Source organism: Synchytrium microbalum (genome assembly GCF_006535985.1).
Source record: "Synchytrium microbalum strain JEL517 chromosome Unknown SmJEL517_scf0017, whole genome shotgun sequence".
NCBI classification, from domain to species: Eukaryota; Fungi; Chytridiomycota; class Chytridiomycetes; order Synchytriales; family Synchytriaceae; genus Synchytrium; species Synchytrium microbalum.
This window is the reverse complement of record NW_022158366.1, coordinates 330362-346491: the sequence shown is the minus strand read 5'-3', so window position 1 is coordinate 346491 and position 16130 is coordinate 330362. Positions and strand designations below refer to the sequence as shown.

The following is a 16130-nucleotide window of genomic DNA, read 5'->3' as shown; positions in this document are numbered from 1 at the left end:
TCCAACCTTCACTGTTTCCTTGTCCTCTTGCAATATGCAGCCAGTCCACAAACACAATTAGTTCTTGGTCTTATTCTTCTTTTTAGGTGAATCGTCCTTTGCACCTTCCAACAACATCTGAGCCTCCTGCTGTTGTCGTAATAGATCTGCCTGTTCTCTAGCAGCAGCTTCGCGTGCCGTCCTCCATTCATCTACCTCTTTGGTCCGTTTATCACGATACGACTCTCGTTTCGCCAAATCTTCCTCCTTGAACTTTTCCACCTCACGAGCCTTCTGTTCTATACGTTCCAATACATGTAGTTTCAGTCCAGCACGTTGTTCTCTATCCAGAGATCGTTGTGCTCGTATCTTTTCTGCTGCTTCAATGGCTTCAGCAAGTTTATATTCTCGTTCAGCTTCTCTCATGGCAACTTCATTCATATTCAAGACTCGTGGCAGTGTTAGCGAGCATTCGGCTGCTGCTGCTGCTTTTGCCGCCGCTGCAGCAGCTGGCGTCGTCGGTCGAATGTTGCCATCTTGTTGTTTCAAGTACCCCTCTCTAAGCTCTTTTGCTCTAGTGCTTCGACCAGGTTGAGCAGCTTCCCAGGCATCTTTGATCGCCTTTTGGCGGTCTTCTCGTTCTGTATCTTTAGATGTTATCGCAGAGCCAGGCTCTGTCAAGAAGATTCGCAACTTCCAAAGGTCCGGAGTTTCGGTGGTGGTTGCTACTGGTGCCGTTGGAGCTGCTGTTGTTGATACTACTGAAGCGGCATCATCCATGGTGGATGTCGTTCTCTTCTTGGCAGCCGATGATTTGCCTGATCCAGGAGTTTTACTGGAAGCGTTTGCTACACCGCCACCAGATTGTGGCCTAACGTCACCTACGGCAGAAACCAAGTCTCGTCCTTGCTTGAGAAGGCCGAGCACGTCCACAGATCCTTGAATTATGTAACGATTCTTTGTCGTCTATTGACCGAATTTTTTTTAGCTTGCAGGTCTGCCGGCCCAGCAATCAATGCTTACCGAGTCATCAGCTACGACGAAGTTCAAAACTGTAGCTGCACTCATGCCTCCCACCGACACCATTTCCAAACCATTGTTTAAAATCTGCAATCGAATCGGTAAGGCAGCATTCGTACATGATAATTGACAGCCTATTCTCATTTCGGGTGTATCCTTCAGCTTTACGAGATACCTGGGCAAAACACAAATTGTTGGTGAGGACGATAAAAAACGAGATTTTGATGCATCTATACCTGAATAGGACATTCTGTCGATTTGGAATTAGCTGCTCTTCAAAGTCTTGCGTAACAAACTTTGTCCATGATGACGTGACGAGATCAGCAGGTAACGGTGGATCAGATACCAGTCTCACTTTCCATCTACCAGGTGGTCTAGCGACCACGGTTTTGCATTCGGCGATAATGGTGTATCCCGCCTACGTGGTGACAAAATAAAACGACTTCAGGTGGCGGGATGGGCTTTGTCCTTCTTGTACACACTCACTTTGTTCACAGGATACTGTCGCGGCTGTAGAGCAAATGACGGCTCTACTTCCTCTCCAGTATCATTATTAATGATATGTAGCCTTGCTCCTGACTGGAAAGGATCTGGAACATACAAGTCGGCAGCGAGGAACGTGGGTGCCGACAACATCATTATTTGCCTTACCAAAAAAAACAGTTGGGTTTGAGACAATTTCTTCAAGCAGGAAATTATTCACAAACTCACTTGTACAGCAACCACCAAGAATTTGCAGGTTGAGCTGCAAAGCTCTCATCGATATCTTTAACTTGAACATTCAACCGTTCTGTCAAGTACTTGGCTTCATCGTCCAGCAGAATATCGTCACGAGACCAGCATGAAACTTGATACGACATGCTACAATCCACCGTCAGTCGAAGCGCATGTGTTCTAGCAAGTGCAATGTCAGACAGCAAAAAAATGCGTGTGTCCATCACAATCGGTTTCTGTCATTACCCGGCAGGTATAACTACAAAAGTCCCAATAGTAGCATTTGTTGTAAATCTCAACAAAGATTCCTGTCGGGACTTCTTCCTCCAGTCATAGGATTCGATTGTAATGGCAGGCAGTCGTGGGAGACCTGAAGCCTGCACTCTTCCAAATGTCGATAAAGTGACCAGCAGGTTTGTATCACGAGAGGGATCTTGGGCGACTACATGAGCGATGCGTGATGAAGAACTCTACAACGACCTGAGATTTTACTATGAAATGATCTTACATAGTAGAGGAGGTATCCTTGGTGTATCCGCAACCTTTGAAGCATCGACGATAATATTATTGATAAGTTTTGGTGGCTTGAATAAAATCTGAGCATGATAAAACAAGAAACATCTAGACAATGACAAAAACGTCAACAACCAAACAACAGCTGATAGATGATTCTTGAACCAACCTATATCCATTGTTGACGAGATCAGAGTCCGTAAGCGTCCCATCACTCTCATATGCCAGATCATGCTGAGATTCTGCCATGGCGAGAGCTTCCACTGGTTTACCACAATTCGTACTATAATCTCGCACAACGAGGGTAAGACACGTCGTGGCCGGTATAACTTCATCCGTCTCCTTTAGATCAACGACACGAACCAGACTCGTTACATTTCGAGGAGTCTACGAGGAGCAAAAATGTCAGCACAATCATTTCAATTACAGCTTGAAAGTCCAACTCACATCACGGTATGCAAAGACAACGATAGGTTGACCTCTGCCGGATTGTCTGATATTAGTTTGACTACGAGCTGCGGAGGATCCTTGTATACTGGATGATCGTTCTGTTTTCGCTAGTGCAGCGTTCGATGTCAAGTAGTCCTTGCTTTTACGATTCGAGTTTGACGAAGGGATATGTCCATGCCCTCTGATTACGGAACCGAGATGGGACCAAGAGCTCTCAGACATGCGTTCTCCAATAGTCACTCGTTCGGGTATATAGCCACGGATGGTATGCAGTACATCAAAGTCACCGTGTTCACATGATTTTTCGACATTCTTGTAGCTAAAATGGAATTTCATGAAAGTTTGGTGACTTGCAAAAGTTTCAAAAACTGTGCATACCTCAACGCAGCAATTTTTATCAATGCTTTAGACAGCAGTAATGGCCACAATTCCGTCTTTTCCGGACTCGATATCAGTAATGGCCTTCCTTGCGAATCCACCGGTATCTTGTCATCAATAGTGACTTTACGCCAAGCCCCCATAAAATACAGCTTTACTATATACTTTCCAGCAGCAGAAATGACCGGACTGCCATCTTTCGAGTGCGGATAGATCTGATCCCATGGTGGAGGACAATCGTCGTCCTTGACATTGATTGACTGATCATATAGGAAATGCAGGTGTACCAAAATACTCTTCATGAGTTCTGAAGATAACAGATGAGAATTTGCTTGCATAAACGGTGTAATGGTGGCTTGTGGTTGTGGTGATAACTGTGGTTCTATCGGCGTAGTTTCACCGTCAGCATTAGACAGCAAGACACCGTTCGAGTCCGTGACAGATGTGGTTGGCGTGGATAATGCTACTATGAACATACTGGCACAATCCGTGGGTGATCTGGCAACTATGGGAGAATGACCTTCAGGTATCAGTTCAGTAGCCCTCTTGTAACCCTCGACCATATAAGACAGGGATCTGGGGAGAAGAATAGAGCCATCTGGATCTTCGAAAGCATGTTTTGCGACCCATTTCTCAGCAGCGACTTCTGCTTCGTTGAATTCGGGGAGTGAGACTACTGGCGACAAGATGGGCAAATCCAGGCTTCTTTTGATGGGATCTGCAGTTGGTGGTCTAGGAGTGAGCCTATATAAAGAGATTGTTAAATGTACAAGTAAAATTAAGGGATGACCTGGTGATATGTTACCGATCTTTTGATGCCGAAGCGCTTTTCTTCAACATTTTGTCAGTTGTCTATTTACAACAATAACCGATGATGCAGCTATTAAAACACGGGTCTTTGCTTATAAAATAGATACTAATTTGTCTAAGTTCTTCTACTCTGCGTCAAACACTTCACCTTCACCTTCATCCGTGAAAACACGAAAAACGCAACTTGCATAATCTGTCTGCGACAAACAATTATATAGTACTAGAAGAACAGACAACAAAAGGCGCTAGGTCAGAATGAGTAAAGGTACGTGAATACAAATATACACTGGATCTATCGCGTCGTGGCCCAGAACGATCAGAACAAACACTCTTCGTTTCCTAGGTGTGGTCCCAAATCCTATGATCGTCCTTGCCGAGGATGAGCAATGGATTGACCATTTAGCACAACCTGGTTTACGAGGTAACTCGAATTGATTTCCATTACTATTGTTTGTATACTAACCGTTTGTTCTCGGTTTATTAGTCGTCGATGCATATGGTATGGTAGTAATCATCAACATTTCAAAAATGTAACGTGGGAGACATTCAACCATCTTCAAATCAAATAGCAAAGTGGGCGGGCCCTTGTGAAGCCATGCAACCTTTGCAGAGAAAGTTAAAGTCGGAGCTGCAGGCAAACGTCACTTTTATTGCGGTAAACGACTCTTATGACAATCATATTTTTCAAGGTCGAATTAACCATTATGATTATTAGGCACAAACCGACGCTATAACTCAATTGATAAGATTCAGGAACAAGAGTCAGCCCTTGTTCTTGTTCTACTTTGTAAGGATCGCGAATGGTACTCAACCCTCCTCGTTCTAATGGAATTTGCAACCTCTCTAGAATGGAGTCTTGGTCAAAGTCTTGCACGGTGCTAATGCTCCTGCATTTGAGAAAGCCATCCGTGAGCAAATCGAGATTGAGAAGGCTGGTCATGCTCACGCTCCAGTATGTCTCTTATTCCTCTTGGAATTTTACAACACCTTATCGTACCTCTCCTTTCTCATCATAGTACGTATTCGAAGACGAAATGGGCACAATGTCACAAGGAGCTGCAGCAGCTGCCGCAGTCTCGCGAACAGAAAGTGTAGTAGCAACAGACAGACGCACTTCCCTCAAAGACGCCACTCCAGAAGGAGAAGTCACTGTAGCAATCATCAAACCTGATGCCATGCACCCGGCAGTCATTGAAGAAATCATTGAAATCATGAAACGACACCGTCTAGATATCATTCGTAAACGTAAACTGTGGTTAAATACTGATCAGGCTGGACAGTTTTATGCTGAACACAAAGAAAAGGCGTTCTATCCGCATCTTATCAAGTATATGACGAGTGGTCCTGTGTTGGCTTTCTTGTTGCATAAGGATGAAGGGACGATCAAGGCCTGGAGGGAGTTGGCTGGACCCACGAATTCCAAGCTTGCTAAAGATACGGCACCAAAATCGTATGTCTTCTTCTTGGATTGTTTTTTTATGTAGATCTCGTATGCTGATTCTTTTCAATTTGTAGTATTCGAGCCCAGTTTGGTACAGACGGCACCATGAATGCGGTACACGGATCAGATTCACCAGCTTCAGCCGCTCGAGAACAAGCAATACTATTTGATGACCCTTCAGTGCTAGAAATGATCTTCCCCAAAGTCGAAGGAGCCGCCGCATTACAACAAAAGACATTATGTCTCGTCAAGCCCGATGCTATACCCCATTTGGACGAAATCATCGAACGAATCCTCTTCCATGGCTTCCAAGTTATTAAACGTGAAGAAGTTGAATTTGGATCTTCGGATCGTACGAATGAAATGTTGCAGGATATCTATCCTGAAGGGCCTGTTAGAGATGAGGCTGTTGCATTTTTGGACAAGTGAGGACGATGTTTCTCACTTTTTTTTTGGTTGATGTTACTGATGTGGTGTTTACTTGTCATAGTTCACCGTCAGTGGGTCTTGTACTTCGTGGTGATGATGTGATTCGAGCATGGTTGGAATTGATTGGACCTGCTGATCCAGAAGAAGCAAAACGTACCTACCCAATGAGGTTTGTCTCTACATCAATGTTTCAGTTTTTGTGCGTTTCACTAATTTTTAAACTTCAACCAGTATTCGAGCCATGTATGGTACCGATTTCGTGCATAACGCAGTACATGGATCCACCTCTCCCGAAACAGCTCAACGAGAAATCAACTTCTTGTTCCCCAAGGCCGGTTTGAAGGTAATAAACACGCATACCCGTTCTGTCGGAAGCCGTATGCTGATTGACTTAACTTCAACATAGTCTGCCTCATCGCAATGGCTTGCATCATCAAACCCAAGCTTGACGGGATCTAAAGGCAATCTTGTCAAGGGATCTAAAGGCGATTTGGTCAAGGGCTCCAATAATGCGCTTAGTAATCAGGCGCCATGGGCTGGATCCGCCAAGAGTGTTGCAACTCCTGTTGCGTCTCCTCCAAAGGAGACTGTTTCACTTCCTGAAGCTAGTGAGTTATCGCTTTCAGAAGCTACTGAATGAGCTAGAGCTGATTTGATATTCCTCTAGCTCCACCTGCCACTGAAAAGAAGGCAGGCTCAAAGGACATGCTCGCCAAGAGTCGGGCCAATAGCAACAATGTGTTGAATGACAATGTGAAGAAGGTTGGAATGTCTGTCTCTACACTTGAGAAGGGGCCCAAGGCACCCTCAGAGGGTAAATCACCTACGAGACCAGGCAGTGCTGCATCACCATCTCGTCCTTCGAGTGGTTCTCCAACTAAATCAAAATCGAAGTCGAGTCTGGTTGGCAAGCCTGATGACATGAAGAAATCAAAAGCTTCATTAAAAGAAACACCAGCCCAATAAGATTTGTTTCGGATGACTCTATATATATATATTGTGACTTCTCTATTATTTCTAGCCCCAAATATAACCGTATATCCGGACTAAATGGTCTGTAAAAACCTATACGTGACTTCAAAAGCAGCAAATGTAGCACCAGCGCTTGGTATTGTTCTAGCTACTGCCATCGAATACCCTTTGACGAGGCCTCGTACTCCTGTACTCCTGTACATTTCTGATAAGGCTTTGAATGGGTTTGCTGTCATTTGACCTGGATCCGTCTGCTGTATCCGTGATTTTATGATATCGAGTGGATATGACATTGTCCAATATGCGAGCCCTAAAGCACAAAAGATTGTAAGCGGACGAAACGGGCAATGTCAAAACTCAAGAACAAGGAAAACACCTCCACAAGCTCCCGATGCAGCTAATCTAGGAACCGATAGACCTTCGCCGGGCTTGTTTCCTTCTGGTGTAAGGAGCCGCTTGCCGAGATGAAAGCCCTGTAAAGTCGGTAATGTTGATTTTTGGTTAGACAATGGGGGTGGTTGGGGAGAATAGCGGAAAAACGACCACCACCACAACACAACATCCAATATAAAACACGGCGTGCAACTATTACCCCATAGAATCCCGCATTGGCAGGTATCTCTCGAAGTAGAGTAGCAAAAGTTCCTCGAAAGAAACCCTTGGCAATTCCATAATGTTTTATGAGCTGTCGTGCCGCATCTGTTGGTGATTTGTACTTTTGAGGTGTTCCAGAGCCTCGCTGGGCTTGCATTCGGATCTAGAAAAGTGACAAGTTTACAAGTTCAGAACAGAGAATGAAAACAGCAACGCGAAAATGGGTCCTAACCTTGAGCATCTCGATTGGGCCAACTACAGGAGTATTTGCAATTCCAGCGAAAGCACCAGCCTATGTGAGAATCATGCATGAGGCCCATCGCGCTCCTGTTCATACTGGCCACAATGCGTCAAAAGTCAACGAGGAAACAGCCCATACCAGCGCGATTTGGTAAATTGTGAGATTGTACATAGCATGAGGTCCATCACCCTCTTGTTGATACTGGGTAGCCCAGCCAAAAGCAGTGAATAGCACAGCATTGACAAACGCTATGCCCATGAGAGGCGATCCCATGCCTTTAAAGAGGCCAAGAACACCTTCATGTTTGATAAGCTGCTTGATGCAGTCTATTGGACCTCTGTATAGATTGTTCTGATCGAGTTGTAGCCTGATGCGGATAGTGTCCATAGGATGTCTAAGTGAAAAGGAGGAGTGGTTAGTTCAGAGATTACAGATTGTGACCAAAGTTTGGGGTTTACCCTGCTAAGACTTGAGCCATGCCACTGACTCCTCCTGCAACGAAATCTCTCCATCCTGGCAGTGGGAACTTCCTTCTATGAGCAGGTTTTTCTTGGGAGGTCATCGACTCGTCACGTAAACGGGGTTTCTTAAAGATTGCGAATTTGGAGATTGCAAAAGGTTGCAGACGGTAGGTTACGTGATCCCGTGACCATCAACGGTGTTGAATGCTGTATCGGACGCGTAAAATCACGTAAAACTTGTTCGGCCTCGCTGTTTCATGGCTGGTTTTCTGCTGCTGAAATGTGAAAGGTGAATACAATTCGACACAAAACGCAAACCCGAAAATCTGAATGGAATGCCGATAACATTCATTAAATCTGACATGCATAGACTGGCCTACTACGTCTCTGGTCACGGGTATGTACTTGCTCGATCAATCGTACTGGACTCGAGCGAATCCTCGTCTCATGTTATTTAATGAAACTTTTGCTGTGATCACTGTGGACATTATTGTGTTGAAAACCATATCTCTCAACATATTTTTGCATTTGTGCTGTCTTGAATTGATCTTACAAGCTTCTGTCTAATCTATATCACTCATCCATCAATAGGTTTGGACATGCGACTAGGGCAATGCCAATTATCGATGCCTTAATACATCGAGGATTCATCATTCACATTGTCACCAATGCACCTGCTTTTCTATTTGATTCTGCTCTGAAATGGACACACCAGTGTCATCTGAGACCATTGATTGTTGACGTCGGTGTCATCCAGGTCATTTCTTTGTTACTACGCACACTCACAAATGATTTGGATGAGACATGTTCTGAAATCTTCTCTATGATACAGTCAGATGCAATCACACTGGACAGGACCAAAACCATGGATGCCTTGGAAGGATTTATGAAGACTGACTCTGAATGGATTTGCACTGAAACACAATGGTTGCAACAGAATGATATTTCGATGATTCTTCTTGATGCCCCATTCTTACCAGCTTTGGCAGCTAAAGCCATCAACATTCCTGCTGTCGTGGTTTCCAACTTTACATTTGATTCTGTAAGAGCAGTGGTTTGCACGTGTGATTCATTGACACATCATGAACACGTCAGCACTCACTGATTTTATCATTTTATACCTTCATGAAAGAAATCACCAACAAATCTTTCAATCATTCCACATAGATGTACTCTTCATTATGTGAATTGCCTACACCTAAGGAAACCAAGATTCTCGAATCTGTCTACCTCGCATATGCAGCCACGACAAATCTCATACAATTACCAGGAGAAGTCGATATACCAGCATTCACAAAACGAGACGGTTTGGTCTACAAAGTACCCCTTGTAGTCAGACATTCGACAAAACGAAGGGATGTATTACGTGCTGAGCTTGGAATACCTATTGACGCTCAAGTATTACTGATATGTTTTGGTGGACATGAATTGCTGGTTGGTTCATGGTCGCCAGATACTGTATTGCCAGATGATACGTGGTATGGATTGGTTGTTGGCTGGAATTCCAAGAATTCGACTAGTCGACTCAAGTCTGTTGGTCAGAATGTCTTTATGCCTGATCTCATCAACGTAAGCATTTAAGCCAAAAAGGGGAATGGTTTACGGACGTATCATGGGTTCTCAGTTCTCATCAAACACACTTTCTCAAATAATATAGTGCAGTGACGTGGTCCTTGGAAAAGCTGGATATGGCCTATGCTCAGAGGTCGTGGCTCACAACAAACCGTTGCTATACATCAAACGAAGTGGATGGGCTGAAGAATCAGGCTTGATCAACATGATGAACTCATACGGTCATGCCGTGCAAATGGAATACGCAGACTTTACAGCTGGGAGATGGAAACATACCATTTTGAAAGCTGTTGAATTGAATCAAACATCCCCTCGAGGTCACTTACATACTGATGGAGCTGACAAAGTGGTGGAGGTTATTGAAGGCCTCATGAAAATATAGACTTATAAACATAGTAAAGAGAACTTGTACAGATCACTCACACTAACAAATATACACATATCATATCATTAAAGACCACTTTATTCGCGCAACGAAATGCTACAATCTATTCTTCATTCCAAGAGGCCCTCTGTATTTTCTCAACCCGGGCTTGGGACCGGCTATGGCCACATTACATCGGCACGTGTGTGTTTGTATTCGTAGCTGCATCACCCTGCTCTCCTACCAAGACTTCTTAGTTCCATCAGCTACTACTGGTCCAGTGCAAAAGCCGCTCAGCATCGCGACCTCTACTCATGTCGATTGTAGAGTTTGCTAGCTATGGGACTTCAGCAAGCTGTGACCGTGCAGTGCAACTGATGTGTAGAGTCAAGTAGAGCCATGCAACTGATCAGAGACTATTCCATTATACTGGGTCTAGGCCATCTCGGCTCTGTTCCACAATTGGAGTAAGAAATTACCAGACCACTTGATTTGTGGAAAGAAGGTCCGAAACAAGGAAACACATATACGGTTAAGTGAGGGAGGAGATTGCCACTCATTCTAGAATCAATGTGGGCTACGCTCCACACTCGGACAAGGCGTCTGGAGCAGGCCATCAGCGGATATATTCCACAATTGGAACATTTACCGGAACCAGGTGGTCCCTTGGAGTATGCTCTTTCAAATGAGAAACTCTTCATGTGTCAGAGACAGGGAGGATGACTTGGTTGCATGATCTATGAGATATATTGGGTTCTCAGAGCGATTCGGAGTCTTTGTAGACTGTCCATGCTGACAGGAAGGTATGGTTTGAGCAAAATGACTCAGATATGATGAATAGAAAAACGCTATATCTGACGTATGCTAGTCAAGGAAAGGCAAGGCGACCTACTTTGATGACAGATTTAGTAATAGATGGCATTGGATGTCTCTCCAGATCCTTGGATTCCTTGATAATTGTTCTTGAAAATTCTAAACGCGGCAACCAAGATAAATCAGTCAGAATATCTCTAGATCTGGTTGCCACCCAGGCTTGAATCTTCAAAGGATGTAACGTACTGCCCATATAGCATGACGAGAGATGTCTCTGTTCCTCTTGTATCTCCTTTCCTCGGACTTCTTGCCGTGAAGAATCTTTGGAATCATATGTCGGAATGTTATAGCTTCTGGCAGAATAGGGTCCAAGGAATAAAATTTAGTGCCGCGTAGACTCACATGATAATTTCTGAGAGTGTGTTCATGCCAGCGTACTTCCCGTTTCATTTGCAGGCAAGGTTGTGAATTCGCTGCCTTCGGTCCAGGAATTGAAATTGAGTGCTTTCACAGCACAGAAAGAACTGAAATGCTGCTTTACGGATCGTATTGTGGGCCTCATGTAATCTATTGACCCAGCCTGTGTTGGCCATTAGCCTCTAGTCACACCTGCATGCTACTGCAAAGCAACTCGAATTTTTGGTTAACAAGAAGATATATTATAAGGTATTTTCCTTTCCTCATCTGGTATACAATGAAATCACTTCCAAGCAGCATTTAAATTCCGTCGTGCAACAAAGTATCGTGCAACAAAAATGGCAACTGCCAAACCAATCATGGTCACAACCAAATTCACTCGATTAAAATCTTGACTCAGCAAGTCAAAGGTCTTTGATGGTGCTCGTCGTAGACAAAACATATCAAGACCGTAAGCTACGACAATGGACGTCGATTCAAGTATACTGGGTGCAGATACAATCTGAGATACACCTGCCACTTCTAGATGATACGACAAGACCTCCTTTGGATTATGTTGGATGTATGCAGTGTATTGGACCAGGCCTTCGTCCTTGTCGTCGGCCGACAAGGATATGGGTCGTCGGGGATCCAAGACACGTTTATTCACGGCGAGCAGTTGATTTGAGGTAGTGCCGACTAAGGAGAGAAAGAGTGGTGTGAGTCCAGGTTGTAGAAGCCTTTTTTTTGGGAGAGGGGGGGGGGGGGGGGCAATTCTTCGCACTTACATATGACATCTCGAGTAGAAATTCCTGCTGGAGTCCTTGTCACTCCGATGGCAGTTACTCCAGCTGGGAATTCATATGCTTCTGAGAGCACATCCGGCCGTAATCCATCAAATGACGAGAAGGTATCACTGTCACCAAACAAACAAAAGCGTGTTGAAATGACTGCAACGGTTACATTTAGAAGTAAAGCGCTTACCCCTCGAATCGTTTATCCTGCTTACTACTTTCAAACAACTCCAAGACCACCACTTCCATAGCTTTGACCTCCGGAAGAGAAGCACGTTGTGCCTTCTTCTTGCCAGACTTTCTCTTTGGAGTCTTAGCGTCACCTTCAGGGGCTTCATCTGCTACCACAACAGACTCAGCAGCGTCTGGTCCATGATTCCAATAGGAATATACAACCCAATTTTCACATTGGATGACATGAACTGAAGGGATCGAGTCTAGATTGCCACCTCCAGCATGGACTGCATGATATAGCAATGCTCCAGTAATAGCGTCAACGAGATATACAGAGGCTGTCGTTGCGGTGTCACTCGTTTTGAGAGTGGTAAAGGCTAATTGGTTGGAGTTCAAGTATTTATACAAGACGGCTCGATTGCCCAGCACTCGACCGATAGATGCAATATGATCTGGCAGGAGACTTGATGTTAGTACGATGAAACATCCCACGACCAAGCACCAGATAACCATATCATGACATTACCATTCCTGTCCTTCTCCGACACACTAGCAATGACTTCACCCTCTGGCAATGAGAATTCCCACATTTGACTGGCTTCAAAGCAACCCTGTGGTAAAGGGGTATTAGAACCTTTACATTCGTGTACTCACGGTATTGAAAGGACGCGTCTACCTTCTCTCGATTCAGAGGACCCAAAGCATTGCCATAGATGGTTTGTGACCCAGCACGTAGCCCGGCAGTTACATAAAAGGATGGTCTCATCTTCTCAAACTGCATCACTGTATCATCAGATGTTGGATGTAAGCGGACATTAGAATTGGTATCAACTAATGCCAAAACATGTAGTCTGTCTTGCGTTGTCTCAATGGGAAGGACTACTACTTTCTCCGTAACGCTAGACAGAGACACGGAGGCTGTTATGGTTTCTCCAGTCAAGGCGTTGAGTTCATGTATGGTTGTCTGTAGAAAACGAAGGTGAGAAAAACAGGCAAACAGAGTAATATTTCATCATTCTTACACTTGTTTCTGTCACAGCCACCAAAGCTGTTATGGGTGGATACTTCACAAAAGAAGCACGAAGTGTCTTGACAGATATAAATTTGCCCATTCCAAGTCCAAACATTCGTGACCAGATTATTTGACCATGTTTTGTTTCCAAGGCCAACACTTTTCCAGTGCTTGTCGTTACAATAAACAATTTGCGGAATGCATACAAGTCTTGAGTTGCATTCTGGACGGGTGCAGCTTCTTGAGGAGAGTTTGGTGCCGACACGACGAATTGATTGACAGCAGCCTAGATCGGATCATAAACATTGTCAGAAAGAAACTCCTCGCTATAGTAAACACATGTAAGAAAGCGTACAGAGAGCTTCTTGATATGAGTTGACAAGCGTTTAGCATATCGAGTAACTGGGTTTGTAGCTGCTGACTTGGACGCAGGTTCGTCTGAAACGAAAAGTAGTGGTCAATTGTTAAAATGAATTTCAAAACAAAAACTGTCGACTTGAGGCACCTACCCATTTCATCCAATTCTTCTGATAGTAGCGATGGAGCTGGAAGTTCAACAAACTCTGAATGTGTGATCTGAGCGAGAGACTCATCACGAGACCATTTCAGCTCATTGCCTTGCACAAAGTGTATCGATCCATCAGAGCTAACAATCAACAGTTTGGTCAAGCCTGTTTTGCTCGATGCAAATGCCTGTGAAATTTTGCGTCAGTTATTGGTTCCAATGCATGATACGGTCGTCCATTAGCGGAATCAAGTCCTTGAAATGTCTCATACCTTGGTAATTGTGCCATACTCGGAGGCTGAAAAAGGGATCAATATCGGTTTTGATGGTTGGCCTTTGCCCATAGCAACGGTTTCAATCGAGATCTAGACACAGGGAATCAGCGAAAAAAGCTTCCTAACAACTGAACATTCGTACGTACCGTCGAGTCATCTTTCGTATCAACCGCAACTACGGCAATATCCTTTTCGGTTGTGATTGCAAACAAAGCAGGTGATGCTTGAGATCCCATCTAAACCAGGCCGATGAGGAGATAGTGGGAATCATAAATGCGGTAATGCTATACATACTGGCTTGAGTCTGCGAACAAGCTCAATACCACTAGTTTTGGGCTTCACTAGAAAGACTGATCCAGCAACAGTCGTCATAACAAACTCAAGATGAATCGACGATGAGGATATCGAAGACACTGCTGAAATTGCAGAGGAATCATCGGAGAATGACTGAAAAAATATTGTTTGAGTCATTATTGTATCCAGATTGAATAATGGAAATTTCAAAACGTACTGCGACATCCAGAGCTATTGGACGACTTGACTCGGCCAGAGGAGACAACCAACTCTTGCCCTTAGCGTCTACGTAGACTACTAACACTTCTTTTACTGACCCCACCAACTCATATTCTGTGTTTGCGCTATGAGCACTTTTGGTGACAGTGATGCCCTTTGTTTCACCAGTAGTGGCATCTAATACTGCACTAATGAGAGATCCGTCGGTGCTATTCGCCGAGCTTCCAACAGCTTGAGCTCCTTTAGAGTCTGCGACCAGTCTCGACAAGCAAGCAGGTGTTCTATATCGACAATTCGAGTTGAGCCGGGCTAACCAACGAGAGAGCAACTAGGTTCAGGAGCTCACTTGACTGGTGATGATGTCCATGCAATATCTCCAGACTTGACGTTGATTTTGGAGATAGTGAGCCCATTTGTAAGAGTGTATGCAGTTCCATCAACCACGGTCAGATCAAACCCATTGCAACTTGAATCTGATGCTTCCACGACACTCTCCCAAATTGAATACCCAGTTTCAGCGTCCCATAGCCGAAGAGTTGGATGAGATGATCCAGATAAAGTCAAAACACCTGCGGCAAAATATTGGTTGAGTATTGTGCTTGACGTGACACTTCTATACACGCACCATTCTTGGACACGGTCATGGCTCGAATTTGGTCATTTGGAAGTAATACGTGTCTCCAGACTAGAGGGATGTGAATGAGAATGGAAGTGATGCATTCGTTCAAATGTTTTGAGCAAAATGCTGAGAAAGCGTACCGATGGAGTTAGATGCCGAGTTGATAGCAGCGACCGCATTCTTTTCTGTAGACAAATATATGAAATCTGATAGATTTTCGTCTCCAAATTGAACGTGAACTGGAGTGCCGACCAGTTGCTTAATCCTTCAAAATACAATTATGTGAGCTTCGCGTCTAGATGCAAATAGTAAAGGAGACTGTACCAGTCATAAGAGCCAACTTCATCTTGAAATAGACCGTCTACTACTATCAGCCCAAACAGCAGGAAGAGAAGCCGCATTTTTAGATGTGAATGACAAAACTTTGTTCAAGCAAGTTGGTGGTGAGAATTCGCAGACATGTAGAGATAATCTAATTCAATTTTTGTGTTGAGAATACGCGTTCTTTCATGTATAAATGCCCTCAGCTCTTAACTCATTGTTGCAAACATTGCTGAAAACGTTATGGCTATCATCGCAAGTTGACTGCGTGTCGAGAGGAGGTATGCCTCTATAGAGATGAAATTATGTCTAACTACTTCCTGTTATTGCATTAAATTGATGTTTTGAAGTGCTTGAAACACAAGCCAAAGACAAGTATAATCATACTTCTCGCTGAGCGTTGTCAAGTAGAATACTTCACAGTGCCAAGCAACCAAGGCTCAAAATTCTTCATCCGATCGCCGGATTGCCACTATTGATTGTCATAAGCTGTGTCTGAACGCGAAAACGAACGACATCATCAAAACGCAAGTTTGCTTGCTTTCCAACCCAAGGATTCAAAAGTACCTTCCAGTATTACTGTATTACTGTATTTGAATATACACTGATGCGTCTTGATATAATCAATAGTAGTATGAGACACTGGTAGCTCGTCAATTGAATGTTGCGTCTGTTCCTCAAAAAAGATATTGACGTTACTGTCTGTTGCGATTCCAAAGCATATTGAACAAGATCTTGAGACGTCGTGCATATTCTCTCTGATTTTACTC

The 16130-nt window shown here is 44.0% G+C and overlaps 4 protein-coding genes across 4 annotated transcripts; 2 read left to right on the top strand and 2 right to left on the bottom strand.

The window, feature by feature from the left end:
* Positions 1-57: 57 nt before the first annotated feature.
* Positions 58-3894, bottom strand: SmJEL517_g03360 (uncharacterized protein; the record flags this gene model as incomplete). Its single annotated transcript, XM_031169288.1, has 11 exons — positions 58-945; positions 1003-1174; positions 1236-1417; positions 1486-1645; positions 1711-1893; positions 1960-2155; positions 2222-2334; positions 2396-2613; positions 2674-2995; positions 3055-3798; positions 3860-3894. 11 exons carry the CDS (start codon positions 3892-3894, stop codon positions 58-60), a joined length of 3213 nt encoding a protein of 1070 aa, XP_031024810.1.
* Positions 3895-4119: 225 nt separating this feature from the next.
* YNK1 (nucleoside-diphosphate kinase) lies at positions 4120-6700 on the top strand (the record flags this gene model as incomplete). Its single annotated transcript, XM_031169287.1, has 12 exons — positions 4120-4129; positions 4208-4285; positions 4349-4363; positions 4434-4519; positions 4580-4651; positions 4712-4816; positions 4881-5314; positions 5380-5730; positions 5796-5903; positions 5966-6077; positions 6141-6342; positions 6402-6700. 12 exons carry the CDS (start codon positions 4120-4122, stop codon positions 6698-6700), a joined length of 1872 nt encoding a protein of 623 aa, XP_031024754.1.
* A 1915-nt stretch (positions 6701-8615) lies between these two features.
* Positions 8616-9956, top strand: SmJEL517_g03358 (uncharacterized protein; the record flags this gene model as incomplete). The annotated part of the gene is made up of 4 exons (XM_031169286.1): positions 8616-8759; positions 8835-9044; positions 9170-9571; positions 9660-9956. The coding sequence occupies 4 exons, from the start codon at positions 8616-8618 to the stop codon at positions 9954-9956; spliced, it is 1053 nt and encodes a 350-aa protein (XP_031024753.1).
* Positions 9957-11451: 1495 nt separating this feature from the next.
* Positions 11452-15440, bottom strand: SmJEL517_g03357 (uncharacterized protein; the record flags this gene model as incomplete). The annotated part of the gene is made up of 16 exons (XM_031169285.1): positions 11452-11846; positions 11936-12063; positions 12132-12567; positions 12642-12726; positions 12792-13079; positions 13138-13413; positions 13483-13565; positions 13637-13820; positions 13905-13997; positions 14054-14143; positions 14202-14354; positions 14419-14701; positions 14767-14989; positions 15046-15105; positions 15180-15304; positions 15364-15440. The coding sequence occupies 16 exons, from the start codon at positions 15438-15440 to the stop codon at positions 11452-11454; spliced, it is 2979 nt and encodes a 992-aa protein (XP_031024756.1).
* Positions 15441-16130: the final 690 nt, after the last annotated feature.